The sequence below is a fragment of the Rhinoraja longicauda genome, chromosome 24 (genome assembly GCF_053455715.1).
Source record: "Rhinoraja longicauda isolate Sanriku21f chromosome 24, sRhiLon1.1, whole genome shotgun sequence".
Lineage (NCBI taxonomy): Eukaryota > Metazoa > Chordata > Chondrichthyes > Rajiformes > Arhynchobatidae > Rhinoraja > Rhinoraja longicauda.
This window is the reverse complement of record NC_135976.1, coordinates 7,890,928-7,912,735: the sequence shown is the minus strand read 5'-3', so window position 1 is coordinate 7,912,735 and position 21,808 is coordinate 7,890,928. Positions and strand designations below refer to the sequence as shown.

At 39.6% G+C, this 21,808-nt stretch overlaps 1 protein-coding gene across 1 annotated transcript; it reads right to left on the bottom strand.

The window, feature by feature from the left end:
* LOC144605262 (polyglutamylase complex subunit TTLL1-like) lies at positions 1-21,750 on the bottom strand. The gene is made up of 9 exons (XM_078420355.1): positions 21,532-21,750; positions 17,027-17,235; positions 13,111-13,291; positions 11,888-12,022; positions 11,074-11,182; positions 9,905-10,048; positions 3,826-3,912; positions 3,563-3,726; positions 1-1,302 (listed from the first exon to the last, which is right to left on the bottom strand). Exons 1-9 carry the CDS (start codon positions 21,642-21,644, stop codon positions 1,179-1,181), a joined length of 1,266 nt encoding a protein of 421 aa, XP_078276481.1. The 5' UTR covers positions 21,645-21,750; the 3' UTR covers positions 1-1,178.
* Between the last annotated feature and the right edge of the window lie 58 nt (positions 21,751-21,808).

The following is a 21,808-nucleotide window of genomic DNA, read 5'->3' as shown; positions in this document are numbered from 1 at the left end:
ATGGAAAAAATAGATACGCAGTTAGTGGGTATTGGCTTCTGAGGAAAGAAGCAATTAATATTTTGGGTCAATGATCATTTATCAGAACAAGGAAAATTTAGAAATCAATATGTTAAGTCAGGGAAGATGAAGGGGTGGAGAGAACAAAGAGGAACTGACTGACGCCAGCATAGTGTTTATTTACAATTGTATGTATGTCTTTCACAAACAGTAATGGGAGTGATCTTTTATTGCTGGAAAAGCAATTAAATTTGTAATTTTACAATTCAATTACTCGGGAATGAAATCCCATTAACCCAAAGTTAAATAATACAACACTCTTACTTGTAAGAGTTGGATAAGGAATGCAAAACATTACTGAACAAGATTCAATGAGGTACATTATGGTTGCAAATAAATAAAACACTGCAAACTCAAAACCACATTTCTGGACACCTGCAATGTCCCAGCAGATTTCAAGACGGTAGTCATGGTTAGAGGCCATTGGTATCATTAACAAGTATAAGGAATTGTTTAAAGCTTCTAAAATACCAGAATACTTTCATAAATACATTTTGAATACATTTTTCAAACTGCTTCCTGTTAAGTACAGTAATTTCAAATATAATACCTTAAGTTCCATTCCAGCTGTTATGATAAAAGGCACTGCAGTATTGTGATGTAAATAATTTCTGCACCATTTTTTTAAATAGTCCATACAGCAGCTTCAAAAAGGACTTTGGCTAATATGCAAATTAATGTTCACTTCATGCCAGATTTGGTATTTCTATACTTTTGCCACATTCCCTTATAATTACAAGTACTTTTACGGCTATTGACACAGATTTGCAGCATTATAAATCCCCTGCTTCTCCCTTTAATTTCAGTTTTGTTTAAAAGACAAAATCTGCACATTCTTCAGACAAAGGTACTTTTAATTTGCTTTTTGGTCTTAAATATTAATTTAATATTTTTGTGTTGCATAGTCTTCATACTTGGTTGAGTGAAGTGATAACCTGGTATTCAGGAAGAGTGGATTGGAATACTATAGGCCCAACATTGTGAAACATACTACATGTCAATTCACATAGGAAAAAAAGCTCTTGGATGCTTGACTTTAACACTGTAATTGGAATGGCATTGTGCTACATGTGCGAGAACAAGTAAGTGTATCATTATGTTTGTGCAACAATTCAGTTTTATTTCCAAGTTGAAAATGGCTTCCTGGTATCTTTCTGCCGAATGCCTTTATTTAGAGGTGGTCCCAAACGAGGTTTTCCTTCACATTCCATACCGTCACTTTGTGCCAGCTCTTCATCGTATCTATGGGAAGAAGAGGATAACAATACCAAAAGGAGGCCAAAATGTAGTCGTTTATTCTAAAGCCTTTCCCCAAGTTGTAAATATACTTATTCACACAAATTCTGCATAATGTTTGGCTATTTCAGATCTTGTTACTTGAGCTAATGGCAATGTTGACTTACTGTATCAGCAGTCTGGGCAGCTTTTATTCTCAATACATTTAAATATCACTTGAACCAAATTAAACATTTACTTCCAACAATTTAAAATTAGCAATAAATCTGTGGGTACTGAAATTATGGAACTCCAATGTTGAGTCTGGAATGTGTGATGTACCTAGAGAGCAGTTTGTCTATCAAACTTGAAATGCTTTAGAACGGTGGACAAAACCAAAATTAACAGTAGGAATGAAATGGAAATTTAAGTAGCAAAGTGACAAATTTACAGAATATATGGAGATGGTCCACAACCTCAAATTTTGCATCTCCTGCCTCCAATGTAGTGGAGGCCACATCATGAACAGCAAATATATGCTACTGAATTGGAAATTAAGGTGACACCTTTAAATTAAATTACTGCATCTCCTGGAGCCCCCTGGAGGTCAGAACCAGAATCTACACCCCTTAATAATGATCAGTCTGAAGAAGGGTCTCGACCCGAAACGTCACCCATTCCTTCTCTCCTGAGATGCTGCCTGACCTGCTGAGTTACTCCAGCATTTTGTGAATAAATACCTTCGATTTGTACCAGCATCTGCAGTTATTTTCTTATACTTAATAATGATCAATATCAGTTCTGAACAAAAGCACTCGAGGTTCTCAAACCAACACCACCTGATTGTGTTTAGGTTTTTGCTATAACTCCATTTTGATCATTAACCCAGCGAGCACTCACTAACTGTTCTTTGAGCTTTTGCGCAAAGGATTTCCACAATCTTTTGCAATGAAGACTTATTTACAAACAATATATAACAAACTATCAATCAAATTAATCTCCTTTGCCATTGACTAATATTCATTAGCTTAAATCTTTTCTCTGCTGCATACAATTTCAGTTGGTCATTCGATCTCCCAAACTGACTAATGCTCATTTTGTGAAGAGCTATGCTTCCCTGTCTCTCCACTCCCCAGAGTCGTATTAATTTTGGCTAAGGTAGACACAAAACACTGGAGTAATTCAGCAGGACAGGCAGCATCTCTGGCGAGAAGGAATGGGTGACGTTTCGGGTCGAGACCCTTCTTCAGACTGATGTTCTTTCCTACACATTAATTTTGGTTAACGCAGGTTGAACTTTTTAGTTTAAAGATACAGTGCGGAAACAGGCCTTTCGGCCCACTGAGTCCGTGCCGACCAGCGTTCCCTGCAAAACCAACACTATGCTACACAACAGGACAATTTACAAGTTTACCACGCCAATTAGCCTACAAACCTGTACATCTTTGGAGTGTGGGAGGAAACCAGAGCAGCTGGAGAAAACCCCCTGCAGGACACGGGGAGAACGTACGAACTCAACCCGAAATGTCACCCATTCCTTCTATCCAGATGCTGCCTGTCCCGCTGAGTTACTCCAGCATTTTGTGTCCAACTCCATACAGAAAGCACCCGTAGTCAGGATCGAACCCGGGTCTCTGGCGCTGTGACACCATGCCACCCATGTTTGGAGAAAATCAAAAAGGAAGTTAGGGGTTCTCAATATTACTAATGGATGCACTAATGGAAGTAAATTATAGTTTTGAAAAATATTTGATAATGTACAGAGGCTAAAACCCTCTCCATTTTTTATTAAATAAATTTATCTGCTGATTAAACTGTACAGGTGTGCACTAAGTTAAGTGTCATCCCAAAGATTGGGCAATATTACATTTTTAATCATTATAAATTGTCTAAGAGAACAAGGTTAATATCCAGAGCATATTAACCAGCAAATTTCTTTAAGAGAAGTTTGAAGAATATTTTGTACATGGATATGTACAGTAAGTATTGAGGTAATAGAACCTGAGAGTTTCACTATTGTGGATAGACAAAATGTTGGAGTAACTCAGCGGGACGGGTAGCATCTCTGGAGAGAAGGAATGGGTGACGTTTCGGGTTGAGACCCTTCTTCAGACTGATCTATCGGGTCAAGACCCTTCTTCAGACTGATGATTGGGTGTGGAGTATGCACAACCAGCTGATAGATCAGGCATCTTTCAGATTTACAGAATTACATTGCAATCAGATGAAACAGGATGAAGGAACAAAACAAAAATAACCAGCAGATTGCTGCAGGTTAAAACCTTACAGGAGGTCATAGTATCCAAGTGCTTCCTTTGGTGGGCATCGACTCCACTTGCAGTCTGGTAATTCACCACTTGGTACAACAATGTTTAAGGTGTCATTGATGAGGTTGTATTTCAAAATGCGATCGTTGGCAGTGGTAGAAGAAAGTGAAGGTGAAGCGTTCACCTAGAATTCAAACCAACATGTTAAACATAAGTGGAAATTTTAACTGCATACGGCAAATTTTAAACAGAATTTTTCACTCAAATAAAATGTGGCCATTACCTCAATGAGCCAAGGCTTCAGTTTGTCATCGATGATGATGTCATAACCATAGCATTCAAAGCAGTGCCGATCATTAATCATTACTGGCTGTAAAAATAACCAACATGTCAAAACTGCACCATTTTTTAAAAAGTTGTATCTTTGTGATAGCCTGAGTTCAGATATGAAGTCATTGCTGTTGGTTCTTGCACCTATATTAATTCTCTAATCGGTGGGGTAACCTTTAGTTTTTAGTTTTAGACTAAAACTGGTTGATGGTATTTAATACAGACAAATGTGAGATGGTGCATTTTAGGAGCACTAACATACACAGAACCAACGCAGTAAACGGGAGGGCTCTGGGGAGTTTCGTAGATCAGAGGGATCTAGGAGTACAGGTACATAGTTCGTTGAAAGTGGCATCTCAGGTAGATGGGCTGGTCAACTTTTGGCACGTTGGTCTTCATCAGTCAGAGCATTGAGTACAGACGTTGGGAGGTCATGTTGCAGTGGTATAAGACGTTGGTGAAGCTGCATTTAGAGTATTATGTTCAGTTTAGGGCACCATGTTATAGGAAAGATGCTGTCAAGCTGTAAAGGATGCAGAGGAGATTTATGAGGATGTTGCCAGGACTCGAGGGCCTGAGCTATATAATAATAATAATAATAATAATAATAATAATATTCATTTATTGTCATTGCAACGAGTACAACGAAATTAAAAAATAGCCAATCCTGACGGTGCGTACAAACATATATGCAATAAATGCAAAAACAAATAAATACATAAATACAATTAAATACAATTATGTTAAGTACAAAGATTTTTTAGTGTTGCCTAGTGCAAAGGTAGTGTTCAGTTCTCGTATGGCCCTGGGGTAAAAACTGTTCTTAAGTCTGTTTGTTCGGGATTTTATCGACCTGAAACGTCGACCAGAGGGCAGATGAACAAACAGACGGTGGCCGGGGTGGGATGGATCTTTTATTATTTTGCCTGCTCTACTGAGGCAGCGTAGGCTGAACAGGTGCTCCAGGGAGGGCAGTGAGCAGCCGATGATTTTCTGGGCCGTCGTGATGACCCTCTGAAGGGCCTTCCTGTCCTTTTCTGAGCAGCTGGCATACCATGTGGTTATACAGTATGCCAGCACACTCTCGATGGAGCAGCGATAGAAGGACAACATGAGCTTCTCCTGCAGGTTGGTTTTCCTGAGGATCCTCAGGAAGTGGAGTCTCTGCTGTGCCTTCTTTACTGTGGTGATGGTGTTGGTAGACCAGGTGAGATCCTCTGCGATGTGCGTACCCAGGAACCTGAAAGCTGGTACCCTTTCCACACAGACCCCATTGATGTAGAGTGGGTCGTAATCTCCACTGGTTTTCCTAAAGTCAATTATAAGTTCCTTTGTTTTGGAGGAGTTCAGGACCAGATTGTTCACTGAACACCATGCTGCCAGCCTTTGGATTTCATCCCTATAGGCTGTCTCATCTCCTTCTGAGATGAGTCCAACCACAGTCGTGTCATCCGCGAACTTGATGATGGTGTTGGTGGGATGGGTGGGGGCGCAGTCGTGAGTGTAGAGGGAGTAAAGGATGGGGCTCAACACACAGCCCTGTGGTGAGCCGGTGCTCAGTGTAATGGTGGAGGAGAGGTGAGGGCCTATTTTGACTGTCTGGGGGCGGTTGGTCAGAAAGTCCTTGATCCATTTGCAGATGGTTTGGGAAAATCCAAGGTCGGAAAGTTTGGTGACCAGTCTGCTCGGGATGACCGTGTTAAAGGCAGAGCTGAAGTCGAGGAAGAGCATCCTCACATAGCTCCCCTGGTGTTCAAGGTGGGTCAGTGCAGTGTGAAGAGCAGTGTCGATGGCATCCCCTGTAGACCTATTTGCTCTGTAGGCAAACTGGTGTGGGTCGAAGGTGGGTGTTATAGGGAGATGTTGAGCAGGCTAGGACTCTATTCCTTGGAGTGCAGGGGGATGAGGGGTGATCTTATAGAGGTGTACAAAATCATGAGAGGAATAGATAGGATAGACGCACAGAGCCTTGCCCAGAGTAGGGGAATCGAGAACCAGCGAACATAGGTTTAAGGTGAGGGGCAAAAGAGGGTTAATTGAAACCCGAGGGGTAACTTTTTCACGCAAAGGGTGGTAGGTGTATGGAATGAGCTGCGGGAGGAGGTATTTGAGGCAGGGACTATTGCAATGTTTAAGAAACAATCAGGTATATGGATAAGACAGGTTTAGAGGGATATGGGCTAAATGCAGGCAGGTGAGATTAGTGTAGATGGGACATGTTAGCCGGTGTGGGCAAGTTGGGCCGAAGGATCTGTTTCCACATTGTAAGACTCTGAGGAAACCCACACGGTGACAGAGGGAACATGCTATCTCCACACAGACAGCACCCGAGGTCAAGATGGAACCTGGAACTCCGGCGCTGTAAGGTAACGGTTCTAACAGCTGCGTCACTGTGCCACCCTAAAAGTTTAATAACAGCTTTGCACATACTCTTCATCCTGAGATGTGTTCTTCTAGGGAAATCAATAGAGTAAATATTCTCCACTATCATGGTTACCAAAGTTTTTATTTCTGGTGCAGCAGCAAACACAAAGGAGGCAATGACAACAATATAAAACAACAGGCTCAATGGGCAAATCCATGGGAGATAGTGCAGCCACAACACCACTTTATTATAACAGTATGCTTTAATTGCATCACATAGCTTACATTAGTGTAGGATCAAAAGATGGTAATAAGACTAAAATAAATCTGCAAGTATAAATAAGATCTATCCTTGGCAGTGATGCAAGAAAGATTTACCTCTGGGCAAGATAGAGCTTGGGGTCATATAAATATGGGAAACCATGCCTTTTGGATAATGTCAATGGAAGGAATTAAAGAGGCCAATTGACATAGCCTCGAGATATCAGGAATAAATGTTTGGGGCTAGTTGAAGACATCATTGCAATATTTTCTAGCTAGGACAGGGTACTATGAATGGAATAGAAACTCAGACTGGGCACCCAGCTGGATGAGGGAAGAGACCAAGCGATAGCAGTGTCATCAAAAGGGTGCAGAGAGGTTGTGAAGGTTAAAGATGTTTTACCAGAAGATGCAAGTTATGATATTGTCAAGATCAGTTTTAGCCCTGTAACAAGAGTGGAAAATGGAGATGGAAATGAAATGTGCATTTTCAAAAGTGATGAGCACTTATTTTGAAAGCAACAGCACTTTCAAGTATTTGTGAGGACTGCAGTTTGAAGATGGGTGCTAGGTTCAAGGTCAGACAGACATGGAGTATTTTGGAAAGTGACAATAATGGCATATCTTAAATGAGGGGGAAAGTACCTGGAGCGGAAAAGAATGTTAATATCAGCAAACCTGAATCAAAAACAAAAATACTGGGCAGATGCAGGTTGAATGACACCCATGAAAAAAATATTCAAGATTTCAGATGTTGACAACCCATTGTTAAAACAGGAAGTGAGGAAACAAGATGTTTTATGACGTTGATAAGGGAATGTGAACCTCTAACTTCATATTTAGACCTCTACCTGACATCAGTATCTTTCTACTGCTCTGACTTGCTCAAACCTGCCCACCTCTGAACATTCTGCATTCTGTTCACTTAGAACAATCTGACATTTATCAAATCCTCCTAATAATGTTCATGTTATTGTAGTTTGATGAACTACCTGTCTACTTGAAGCAGAATATCAGTTTTTGGACATTTCATTCCCTTCTGTGCACATTTGACCCCCATCTAGACATTGACTGACCTCAGTGTCCCAACCTTGGACAGCCTGCTGATACCTCATCCCACATCCACAAGCACCACTCCCCTAGCAAACCCAATGTTTTATCCTTCTCTTACCCCATAGATCTTATTTCTATCCTAGCTTGACTATCTTTTTCTTCTGTTCATTGTCTTTCCACCTACATCCATGACCCTTCCAATGCTCTCCACCACTCTGACAGGTCCTAGTTTCATAATCCCAACAGGTACATCTTTACCATGGCCATCAAATTCCACCATCTCATGCCAGGGTGATCGGAACCGCAATCAACTCCCTCCACCACCATATTCAATTGGTTAGATGAACTAGCTGAACTAGTTCTTACATTGAACCACTCTTCTGCAAGCCTCAATCACTTTCTCTAGATCAAAGGTGTAAACTATGAGAATCTGCATGGGCCCAAGCTCTGTCAATCTCAATATGGGATACAGGGGACTGTTCTTGTTTCAGATCATTTCCAGTACCCTCCCTCAACTCTTCTTCCACTTCCACTCTCAACTGTTTTGACCTTGGGCGTTGTTCCAACAATGACCAGTGCAAATTCCAGGAACAGCAACTTCTCTTCTGTCTGGGAAAAGTACAGTCCTTGGGGGCAACAGGAAACCATTCATTTATTTTAATTGTAAATTTCAATGTGTTCCTTTTCTATCTGTAATTGCCTATTTTAAGAGTTTTTCACTGTTACTTTGACAACTTTGTACCATATTGCACACCTCCCACTGTTCTCTCTGTCCCTTCGCCTTTCTGCATCTTAAAACAGGTTTGTTTTCTCACTTTTCCACTTCCAATGAAGAATTATTAAACCAAACATCAACTGTTTATTCAGCACTGGAGTGAGAGACTACATCTAGAAAAGGTTTGTCCTGACCCATTGTCTTTCTTTTGTTGTTAATTTGAAGCAGTGTTTGCTCCCCCTTATGAAAGACCCCCTCTCATTTCATAGAGAAGCAGGAAATTAACTCCAATGCCCTGATCAAATTTCAATCTTCAGCCAATATTACTGAAAGAGATTATTTTGTGTTTATAACATTACAGTTTACAGGAACTGTGCACGAAACAGTTATCACATGTCCTACTATGGCAACTCTATGGTGAATCTGTGGAATTCTTTGCCACAGAAGACTATGGAGGCGAAGTCAATGGATATCGTTAAGGTAGAGACAGATTGTTGATTAGCATGGGAGTAAAAGGTTGTGAGGGGAAGGCAGGAGATTGGGGTTAGGAGGAAGAGATAGATCAGCCTAAGTAAGCTCCTATCACTTATAACCTTAACTCTATTTCAAAATTGCCAAGTGGGTCTAAAGCAAAGATACTAGAGGAGCAAGATAGACCACTCGACCCTAAAAACCATAGTACGTCATGGCGCCATTTTAGTAGGCAGAAAGTTGCAGAAACATTTAAAAAGAAAAATAACAAAAATCTGTGAATTGATAGATGAGATATATTCTGCACTTTAATGATATCATCACATATACTGTTCCCCCAAAACACTGATTACACTGCGAGAGGCATAGCGAACGGCGGGTTTTGCCTACTAAAATGGCGGCCATTACGCTCCTTTGCGTACTACACTTCAGTGTAGGCGATTTCAATCGAGTGGTCCATCTTGTTCCTCTGGTATCTTTGGTCTAAAGCATTTTGGAAAACCCCAAAGGAGCTCAAAAGACAACAATTGGCATTTTGAAAGCTGCAGCTGAAGTGGTAGATAATTCCTTGCACGAGGTAGACACACAAGAGACTACAATTGTTGGAATCTTGAGCAAAAATGCTGGAGTAACTCCACTGGACGAACAGCATCTACGGAGGGTTTTTCACACCCTGAGGATGGTGGGAATATGAAATAAGCTGCCAGAGGAGGTACTCGAGGCAGGTATTATAACAGCATTTAAAACACATTTGAACAGGTACATGTATAGGAAAGGATATCTAGGGAATATGGGCCAAATGTGGGCAGGTGGAACTAGTGTAGATGGGGTATCTTGGTCAGCAGAGGCAAGGTGGGTTGAAGGGCCCGTTTCCACGCTGTACTTTGAATGAAATTCCACCAGGAAACAACAAAAGCTGATTTACTTTGCTATTTACTGGGATACGTGCATTGGAGGGAAAGGATGCTTGCAGAAAAGAGCAAATGCACATTAATTGACAAAACACTATTCAAAATTGCCTTCCCTTTTTCCTAGAATCAATTTATATATTTACCAAATTTTGCACAGAAAATGTCCCCAAAAGGTTGAGAGGTCGAGCTTAAAACAAAATCAAGTCATAAGAAACCACATATCCCTGCAAAGAAGAATCTTTGCATGATGTACTTACCGCCACGGCTTTCAGTGAGTGAACAACAATCCAGTGAATGTCATCGAAGAGTTTATCAGTCACCTCCTTCCCCTGTGTGCTCTCCAGATACAGCCTCAGATTACTGACTGACCATTTCCCACCATGTACAGGATTATAATCACCCTGGAAACAGAGCAACAGATGGATCCTCAGAACTTAATGGGAATTTGAGGAACGATGTGTCATGAGATAAAGGTAACATTGGTCCTTATTTAGCAGATCTAGTCTTTAGCTGAAGGGAGACACAAAATGCTGGAGTAACTCAGCAGGTCAGGCAGCATCTCAGGAGAGAAGGAATGGGTGACGTTTCGGGGCGAGACTTTAGCTGATATCATCCTGGGCAGTGATGGGAGCAGTGCAACTTGCACCCCTATTCATCTGATAGACTGAAACTAGAAAGTATGAATTTCCACCCCTATTTCATTGAAGACCCAGTAAGTCCATTTTAATGATTCCACAAGACTTTATTTCAAAGGTTCTGAAAGGAACGTAATAAAACTTAAGTTAAGTTATTATTGCAAGAGGTTTCATACACTTCAATGATCAGTCTGTGACTGTTCCCTTTGTCCCTTCGTTTCAATCAGGATGAGGGCATCGATGTTCACAATTTAACTTTTTTTTCGTTTTTCTTATCCCAGACTTAGACCCTTAGATACTGTGCTTCAAACTGAGTTGAAGAGAAAGTTCTCTCGACTCATAATTAAAATCAACTTCAGTCCTAGAATAGCACCTCGTAGAGTAATATTTACACCATACATTTTTATCTGAATGACACACTCAATTTGAAACCACAGGGTATTTAAGGAACAGTTAAAGTACACTAAGACTATAAATCAGTTTCACTAATGGAAGTTATGTTCTTTCAGTGATCACACTGCCTAGATTCACTTTACAAACAACTCCCAGAAGCTAATAGAATTATTCAATCAATCTGGCTACCACAAATACAGCCCAATTCCACCTACTTTCATTTGGAAAGCACAGACCATCATGTGGAGGGATCTGGTTCTGCAGTGAAAGCCTATCAATCCAGAATGTTTCTCTGTCTCCAGATTCTACCTGACCTGTCAACTGCTGCCAGCATTTCATTCATGACTATTTATATTTAACCAATTTATCACTCAACATGCAGTAACTAATTAACTTACCCCCAGTTTCTGTACAGACACATTTGTAAGATGAACAAACATGTTATCTAATTCACTGGTGCTTGGTGTGTACTTCATTGTACAAAATCGACAAAATCCAAGCCGATACCTACAATGTAAAGGAAATTATAATGATTCATCCTCAAAAGAATGCACCCATATTTAAATTTCATTTGTCAGTTTTCAGCAACATTGCAGAGGTAACTTTTACATTAAAATCATCTTGTAATACAAGTAAACTGAACATCATCCATCTTCCAGATGAGTGTTGGGGGTGGGGGCAAGAATGAGTTGCACAAGACTTCAGAGTTGTTGAATCTACTTTGAATTAAATTGGCATAAAATGAAGGGAATGGTTGGGAAATGCGTCAGCGGGTCATTGCTGACGAGTTCAGCAGAAAGAGACAGATGTTTATAAAACCAATGCTGCACAGAAGTCTGACCTGAGCCCATAATGGCAAACCACCAGTTGTCAACTCAACTGGTCCAGTTTCTAAGCAGACAGTGCTGGTCTCTTGAAAATAAACCAACATACATAATAAACCAAAAGAAGCATTTTTATTCCTCTCTGCCCAAGCATAGATTTTCTATGGTTTTCACTAAACACCAATCTCTAAGATTCTGACGTAAACGCAAATGTGTACATTTGGATTCTTTTGGGGAAAAGATAAACAGCCTGAATAAATTTGTTTTAGTTAATATGATTAGATAATTATGATATCCTCACAGGGATATATTTGTACCTACATTCTGTACAACTGTGATGAAACATAGAAACATGGAAGGTAACAAGATTGAAGTCTTTCTTACTCACATGTAACACTTCAGCGGTCGATAGGAGGTCACCAACACATACAAACGTAGATCAAACTTCTTTCCACCAATCAGTAGTGGGTTGTCGATGTACAATGAAATGACATATGCCTCTTTCCCAGCAGGAGCTATAAATCTGAAAATTAACAAAGGATTAGATGCCTTGAATTTGTTTTGATCACAATTCCACAGCGACATTAGAAAGAACTCAATGAGCAGGAAACACAACATAATGGTGGATGTGTATTTTGATAACTGAAGGGATATCTGCAGTTAGGTTCTCTGAAACTCTGTGCTAGGTCTGTAAATGTTCATGCTGTGTATTAATAATTATGTCTTCATTTGCAGATGTTAGCAAATTGGACTGTATGCTTAATAGTGAGCTAAAACGTCTGTAAACTCGAAGAAGAGATGGAGAAAAAGTGGCTAATGGATTTCAATCTTGTTAGGTATGAGGTAAGGCCATTGGGGAGATTAAATGACTATAAAAAAAAACATATACAATAAATTGAAGGGTAATAAAAACCTAGAACACGGAGACTCAGTAGGCATATGGACTCAGTGGGCTGTTCTGTACTGATGTATGGGGATAGTCTTGCTGGGCTGTATGCAAAAAAATGTATTTCACTGAACCTGGTACATGGGACAATAAAGAAACCATAACCATACCTTGCAATGCACAAATAATAGAGTAAGTAGTAGTGCTATGTTTGTCTTTACAAGGTTTGCTCCTGCATCCAAGGTGCAGGCCAGTTCTGAAGTGAGCTTGGATAGTGAGTTGCAATAATTGACCCATGATGTCAGTTGCCCTCACTCCCGTATCCTTGCGCTCTCACTCCCGTATCCTTGCGCTCTCTTGGGTAAGCATCTCTTATCCTCAAAGGACAATAATATATTGTCATAGTGGCAATCGATTTTCTGTTCTGATACTATCAGATTCTGCATAAAAATACTGCACAATGTGATAGAAATAAAGTGGACTCTAAATTCAAACTTTTTCCCAATCCTAATGAAAGATGATCAGCCAAAATGTTAAATCTGTTTTCTCTCCGGATATACGTTCTGACCTGCCGAGTATGTTCAGCATTTTGTGGTTTTATTTCAGTTTCCCAGCATTAGTAGTTTTTCATATTTTTTGTTGTAACTAGTTCCTAACATGGATGCTGTGGTGTTATTTCGGGTGCCATTAAAAGTAGCAACAAGCCAAAACGCAGTCATTCTTACGTAGTTGTCCTACTGTCTCGTGACCACTTCTTGATCTGGGAAAGTTTATTGATAAGGAAAATTCCTTTTCCCTGAGCTTTTCCACATGGTTTCATTATCCAAGTACTAGTTGGGTTCTTTCGAAACTCCTCAACAAATAAATTGTAATCGCCAGGCAGCATGAATGTGACTGGGATAAAATCTGAAAAATAATGATATCCCATTGTCAATATAGTTCTTTGCTCTTAATCTTAAGACATAGTCAATTTGGACAACTACCTCTTTAAAATAACTAAACTTGCAATAAAAACACAATGATTTCCATTCATTTAGAATTCTACTGTTGACATTAGAGTGTAGACTTGATTACATGAGAGCTATTGTGTATAATTTCCGCAAACACTGAGCTCAAATTTGTACTACTTTAATGCACTTAAATATTTTCTTCATAAATTATTTAAAAATGATTTCCATGCAGATGAGAGAAAATTATTACTCAGGTAACCTTGCTGCATTAATGAAGACAAAACAAAGGGAAAGTTTTCCATTCTTGAAATTTCAAGATCTCGCTTATATTGAAAGAATGTACAAAAGATGCACACAGAATTTGACAAAATTGGTTTGTTCAAAAACAGCAAGTAGTAGTACATAGAACATAAAACATAGAAGAGCACAGCACAGGCCTCTCATGACTATGCTGACCATGATGCCAAATTAAATTGAATTACATATGGGGAGTATTCATATACCCCTGTCTGTTCAAGTGTCTTTCTAAATGACATTTAAACACTGCTATGTCTGCTTCCACTGCCTCCCTTGGCAGTATGTTTCAGGCTCCTACTACTGTTGTTCTTGCAAATCTCCGTTAAAATTTCCTCCTTTCACCTTAAACCTCTGCAATACCAGAAAAAAAATGCCCTGGTTATCTCACTTATTTGCACCACTCATAATTTAATCTGCTGTTGGGTGTCACCTTATAGCTAATACACTCCAATCCAGGCAACATCCTAGCACATCTATTTTAGCCCTCTTAATTTCTTGCTTTTCTTTCCTGATTCCCTTTATCTTTCACAAGGGCCTTGTCAGATTTCAGTGTCATGAACTTTACCTATGTTTCCTATTTTTTTGACTAAACTTAAAACACATCTTGGCATTCAAAGTTCCCAAACTTCGCCATTCTTATCTATTAACCTCATAGAAGTTTTGTTGGTCCTGAACTTTAATCAACTGGCCTTTAAAAGATTCCTACATGTCAGATGCGGATTTACCCTCAAACAACCATGCCCAATCAATTTTCTCAGTTCCTGCCAACTAATGTAATTTGCTTTCCCCCAGTTTAGTACTTTTGCCAGATGACTAGTCATACCTTATCCACAACAATCTTACAACCTAAGGAATTATGATCACTGTTTCACCTTTCTGCCCTGGGCCTCCTCCATCTAAGTACCTGCCACTTAAGGAGTAGCAGTTAATACAGAGGTTAAAATCATCCACTACAATGACCCTGTTGGTTTCACATCTTTCCATGATTTATCTGAAAATGTATTCCTGATTCCAATGGCTATTGGGAGACCTGTGGTATAATCGCATCACCCAATGCTCTTCTTCTACAGGTATCGTCAGCCCCCTTCCCCTCTGACACCAGCTCTTTAGCCACGCATTCAACTTTACTATCTTCATATTTCTGGCCACACCCGCAAGTGACACAGGAATAAATCCCACAATCACAACTCTAGAAGACCTGCTTTTTGAATTTACTACATAATTCTCAGAATTCTTTATGCACATTTCTTCCACCTTATGGCAGGAAATTTTGAATGCTTAAACAATCTAGATTTCAAAACTAAAGCTGGAAAACCACAGTGTACCAGACCTATTTTATCTTGAATTTCACACTACAAATTCACTGGCTCTGCTCATGGCACAAGTAGCAAAAATATGTTACTCTGTTTTACATTTCCTTGACTGCTTGTGCTGGTTTTAACTGCCAGGGTTACAATAATTATGAATGATATTTCTATAATAGCATTGTACTTCCCACCTTATGATCTATGTAAAGTCATTTTATGTTCCCCTAGTATTTTTTTCTGCCAATCCACAAGAAAATGGCTTTGCTAAAAATTCCCTGATGAAATGAAACGTTTTGCATGTACAATGTCTTTAAAAGATATCCATTACTAAAATGCTAAATCCATTAATGAAATTTTCTAGCACCAGAAAATAATCCCACTCTCAGCTATATTTCACTCTCAGCTGATCAACTGTTAAAGGGGCAATGGTATTTACCTAAATCAATAGTCTATTAAATTGAATCTACAACTATTACTTCCAGCATGGATATCAGGAGTGAAACTCTGGATGATATCACTCTTCTAAAAGGCAGAGTCCATTCGAAATGCCCAATGACCAAAATAAGAATTAAACCTGCTTCCAAATCTGTGTCAAAAACTAACAGCTGGAAGAACTCCGTAGGTCAAGCAACATTTGTGGAGACAAGAGGACGGTCAATGTTTGGGTCTCGACCGAAAACATCAACAAAATCTTGATACAGGGCCTCAACCCCAAACATTGTACTTTGAACATCCGTTCAACAAACATTGAACATCCTCAACTCTGTGGATGCTGTTTGATCCACTGAATTATTTCAGAAGTTTGTTTTTCGATATAGATTCCAGCAAGTGCAGTCTCTTGAACCCAGTCTGTGTGACTGCATACCACACCAAGAAGTCATCATGCAAACTCCACATCTGAAAATGTTGATAGACGTTTAAAGCTGACTCAAAAAAAAAATCTAGTATGAGATTTATGGATAACGATGTACAGAGTAAAAATAATAGTTTCAATAGAGGTTTTCAACTGCATGCATTAGAACACGGATGTTCCAAATTCCCATGGTTAGGATACATTTCTCATCAGTCTTTGCATTTTACAGTATAGTCTTCTTCTGCAGACAAAACTTAATTTGTTCACAACAACAAAGACCAAGTAAAATTCAGGGATTATCCAGACTCTGAGAAATCAAAGAACACTGTGCTCTGGTCCTTAAAATTTCTGCCAACTATGGACAGGAACATAGCTCGTTTGTGAAATAATACTTTATTTCATCCACATAGCTGTGATAATCTCAAATAATAATAGTATTAATTATAGTAATAATAATCTGTAAAGCAAAATTTCAAAATAATCAGTATTTCTTTCAGTAGTTCTTAACAATTTTATCTGGAAGTCGTTCACTTGCGATTTGCCTACTTTCTAGACCACAAGCATTAATGTTGGTTAACAAGCAGTATTAACAACATTTATGCAAGACAATGGATTTGTAAGGTAGCTGAGTGTATATAATGACTATAAATTATTATTTTAGAATAATGTCTACAAGTTATTCAATTCATCAACAAAATCAAATAATAAAATAACACCAAAATTAATTCCATAGAAAGTTAGCCCCTATTTAGAATTAGCTTCACTTTAAGTCAGAAAGGTCTTTGTTCAGAAACTTTACAAAAAACGTCTAGGCTGATCCTTCAGTATGAAAGGTGCTGCTTTGCAATAATTTTTGTTCAGAGTGTTGTGTATAAAATGAGAATGAAACAAAGGGCACATCTGCCTTTCAAGAGCATTTAAGAAGATAGCATGGCAGTACTTTGACAAAAAGTAGCAGTGTTATTCTTTGCATCCTGGCCAATATATATCCCTCATTTAAATAACCTATACACTTTAACCATTCCTTAACGTTCTATTATTTGTGGCAGCTTGCCAGCTGAATTTCTAACATTGCAACATCACTGAACTTCATTGGCTGAAAGATTCTTTGGGATAACCATAGCCACAGAGTCATCATTACATGCATAATTTATTTTATTGATAATTAAGACAAGAGTTGTTCCCCAAAACCTTTGACCAACTCCTTTATCAGTGTTAAGATCTCTCCATTTACCTAAATGAACATATTTGCCATTTTCATCCTTCTCCACAAGTGGGCTCGCTTCCCTCTCTAACTCTCGACGATAGCGCTTGATATTCTTTACCATCAGATCCTTCCGTGTCAGTTCATAATGGTTTGGAAAATGATTCACAATTTGGTCATCGTTCAGACGGTAGCCATTTTCAATGCTGAAAACATTTCGAATTGTCTGTACACTCATCCTATGAGAATAAATGTCCAATAGTGACCACAACATTAGTTTTAAATGTACAATTTTCAAACATTTAAATAGCTGAACTCTCATTTTGTAGTAATAAAAAAAAATTCCTTTCCCATTCCTGTTACTTTCATCTCACTCCATCACGTTAGATTTCCAGGTTGAATATTTTTACTTTCAGAATTCTTGCAACATAGAAAAAGAAGCATTCAGCCTATTAATGCTAACTCTCCAAGCTATTCCATCAGTCCCAATCCACATTTCTTTCCCAGTAACCTGTTTTTTTCTCACTTATCTATCATTCCTGCCAAGTACATAAGGTACAATTTACAGTAATCAGTTAATTTACAATCCAGCACATATTTGATTAAAAAAACAGAGAATCCATGAGTAACCACACTGCCACTTACAAAGCGTGCAAACTCCACAGACAGCATCTGAGATCACGATTGATTTACAAGTCCCTGGAGTAACCTGGACTGAGCTGGACAACAAACCTCCACCAGGGCTTTGTTGCAGCCACTTCATGAAGAAAATGATATCAATGAAGTTTGAAGCAGACTAGTTGGGAAAGGTCAATTACGACACGACATAACTAGCCAACCTATGTTGGTCGTGAGTGGGCACCTGCAAGTCTGGCAGCAGGAAGATTTTTGCCAATAGTTGCCAAGGCAATTGGTGATAAATCCTGGAAAAACCGAGTAGGTCAAACAGCATCTGTGGAGGCAAAAATTTTAAGTCAATGATTTGGATCGAGCCATCCTGATGCAGGATCTCGACTCAAAACATGCACTTTCATGTTTTGCCTCCACAGATGCTGCTTAAATCAATGAGTTCTTCCAATGATCAGTATTTTGGCCCAGATTCCAGCATCTGCAGTCTCATGCTTTGATGATAAATCTTGCAGCCTCCATGCAAGCACACAGTGATTAAGCAACGCCAATTATTGGGGTGCCTGAAGCAGACAAATTTGGCAAGTTGGGATTATAGAATAGCTCCCCACCTGTGGATGCTTTCCGTATGTGGAAGAATCCACTTCCTGAACTGTCCAGAACTATGGTTTTTACAAAATTAGACGTATCTCACACAAGTATATTATGGAATGAGGAAAGAGAAAGCCGATGCTTTCGAACAACCAAATGCCCCGCTAGGCTTTGTACATGAAAAAAGCAACCTTATGGCATGGAGCCATTTCAGTCTACCAATGTCAAGATGTTTAAAAGGAGTCCAGTGCCGTCTACAGAACTCAAATGTTATTTGGTTTACAACTGCCACAAGAGGTAAACCTGCTCCGTCAGCCCAGACCTACACGATCCCCCGGTTGCTAAACACTTTAACTCCCCCTCCCATTCAGATACTGGCCTTTCTGTCCTGGGCCTCCTCAACTTTCACAGTGAGGCTCAACGCAAATTGGAGGAACAGCATCTCATATTTCACATTCCTGCTAGCCAGAGATGCTGCCTGTCCACTTTGAGTTACTCCAGCATTTTGTGTCTGTAAAGAATGCAATATTGAAGCTACAGATAACAGTGGATAAATGACGTGAAACACAATTAAGAAAGTGAAATTGATACAGAAGAAGGCAATTTTAAAGCAAATAATTACTTTTGTTTATTTACTATTGTCATGTGTACCGAGGTACAGTAAAAAGATGTTTTGTTCCGTACAATTCAGTCAGTGAAAAGGTTATACATGATTACAATCAAGCCATTCACAGTGTACAGATAGGATAAAGGGAATAAGGAAAATACATAATTTCCTCTTCTCTTTGGGGTTTGCCTTGATGCTTCCATGTTGCTTCAGAGTTCTGAGGTGGTGGATGAAGCCACGTGGGAACTCTAAACTCTTCCACAGATGCGACAGGACGTGAGCAGTTTGTGAGGCACTGCACTCCCCTCCTCTCTGCCAACCTTCTTCCCCCCTCGACAATCAGCGTGAAGAAGGTCCTAAACTGAAACACCACATATCCATCTTCTCCAGAGATGCTGCCTGACCCCCTGGTTTACTCCAGCACTTTGTGTCTTCTTTTGCAAACCAGCATCTGTAGTTCCTTGTTTCTAAGAATGTCATTGTTCTATTGTTGGTGCCCATGACAATGAAACAATCTGACTCGCGATTTGTTCAAGAAGGTATTCAGAACGTCCTTGAATTTTTTTCTGTACATCTGGTAATTCCTTGGAATAAATTTTTAGCATTGTCATGGGAAGTATACAAGCATATTTTAACTGGCTGGACTGATTAAGACATGAGAATAGAAAGTCTCTCCATCAGATGGATCAAATTGTGCAAATCAGGGCTGGATCAAACGGGACCATAATGTATTTATATACAATTAAGTGCAAACTAGAATAATAATGGAACAGCACAGTACATTTGGGTATTGATAAGTTGAAAATAGAGGCTTTTACTGTTGACCCAACACAAACGAGTATCTAGAAGACTTAGGTAGCAAGTGTATGACCACTACGAGAAAGGTCTAGACAATTTCCTCTGACAGATAGACAAGCATTCAAAATAGATTGAGGTAAAGTAAATGCTTCATTAGCTAACAGTAAAGGCACTGCAGGACAACCCTGATACAGTTTTGTGAAATTTGATCTTTCCAAAAATTAGATAAGGATCTTCAATTTTGATCATTCCAAATTCTAACAGTTTGTGAAACTAAATGGGATGAAATATCATGTGTCCTTAACATCCATTGGAGAAGCTATAAGTCCATAGGCACCAAATAAATGTGTCATACAAGGCATCAACTTGCAAGTTTTTGTTGGACGACAAAATGGAAAGCTTGTTTCCTTCTGAGATGATCCGACGAAACCAAACGCAGGCTCGGCGATCGTTTTGCTCAACACCTTCGTTCAGTCCGCCTTAACCAACCTGATCTCCCGGTGGCTGAGCACTTCAACTCCCCCTCCCACTCCCAGTCTGACCTTTCTGTCATGGGCCTCCTCCAATGCCATTGTGAGGCCCACCGGAAATTGGAGGAACAGCAGCTCATATTTCGCTTGGGCAGCTTGCAGCTCAGCGGTATGAACATTGACTTCTCCAACTTTAGATAGTTCCTCTGTCCCCCTCTTCCCCTCCTCCTTCCCAGTTCTCCCTCTATCTTCCTGTCTCCACCTATATCCTTTCTTTGTCCCGCCCCCCTGACATCAGTCTGAAGAAGGGTCTCGACCCGAATAGTCACCCATTCCTTCTCTCCTGAGATGTTGCCTGACCTGCTGAGTTACTCCAGCATTTTGTGAATAAATACCTTCGATTTGTACCAGCATCTGCAGTTATTTTCCTACAAGGCACATTCCTTGTATATGCATACTTGGCCAATAAACGTATTCATTCATAAACGTATTCATTCATTCATTCATTCATTCATTCATTCATATTGTCCCTCAGAGTTTTTTTAAACAAATAACTTCCCTACCATTGAAATCAAACTCACCGGCCTGTAATTACTAGATTAACCCTTGAATAAAGGCACCACATTTGTTAAAACTCGAATCATTCAGCACCTCATCTGTGGCCAACAAAAACGTTTAAAAATCTCCAGAGATCTTCTACTTTGCCTTCCACAGCAGCCTGGGAGGGAAACTTATCCATCTTTATGTTTCCTTATTAATGTTAATATGGCTTAGAATATTCTCATCTCTATTTTTGAAATCTGTAAATACAATGACTATCTCCTTATTGTATACACATGAGAACATTTCACCCAATGCTCTGATTGAATTGCCTCTTACACTTTCCCTAGTTTCCTTCTTGTTTCTGAAATGTCTCAAGATTTTCCTTAATCGCACCTACCAGCGATATTTCAGTCTCTCTTTATCCTCGTTTTTATTTGTTTACTGTTTGTATCAGTGTGTTCATGTGCATTTCAACGAAACCAGATTTTTTTTTAGAGCTGCCAATGTTTCTCTCATGTGTAGGAAGTAACTGCAAATGCTGGTTTAAACCAAAGATAAAGATAGACACAAAAAGCTGGAGTAAATCAGCGGGACAGGCAGCATCTCTGGAGAGAAGGAATGGGTGACGTTTCGTGTCGAGACCCTTCTTCTCTCGTGTTAATCAATACATTCTGCACGTTACTATCCCCAGGATGAAGAACCTCTGGAAATGTACACAGTCATTGCAGGGGGATGTGTGAAACAACACAGACCTCACTTAGCATTCAGAGACATGAGTATCCATGGGTTCCTCCTGTGGTCCAAGCGTCAGTTTAGCAAGAAGCAACCTTAAAAATATTAAGTACTAAAATAAATAAACTTTGCAATAAGCCACGAATTCACAATGCTTCAGCACTCACCAATAGAAGTTCCAGTCCTCCTCAGTAGATGTCTGAATCCAGCCCCTCTTCTCAAAATTATTCACAAGCACTGATTTCTCGATGTCTGTCGCCCACTTTACTTTCCCGGCCATAACTTCAAGATGAAGATGTGAATCAATCAATGAAGAAGAACAACACGCTCACAACACGCTGTAAAGCATGGGAGCAGACAGTTTGACAACCCACCCACACTCACTGGCTCAACCTCCACGGCCTGACGCAGCGGAGGCCAGTGCGCTTGCGCGCCAATTGCGCG

Bases quoted from the DNA above. Each gene is read 5' to 3' on its own strand.
- LOC144605262 (XM_078420355.1), bottom strand. From the start codon at position 21,644: ATGGCCGGGAAAGTAAAGTGGGCGACAGACATCGAGAAATCAGTGCTT. The intron at 17,236-21,531 runs GTGAGTGCTGAA...TTATTCTCATAG, and splicing joins GAGGACTGGAACTTCTATTG to GATGAGTGTACAGACAATTC. The intron at 1,303-3,562 runs GTAAGGTTTTAA...TTCTTCCCATAG, and splicing joins CTTGGATACTATGACCTCCT to ATACGATGAAGAGCTGGCAC.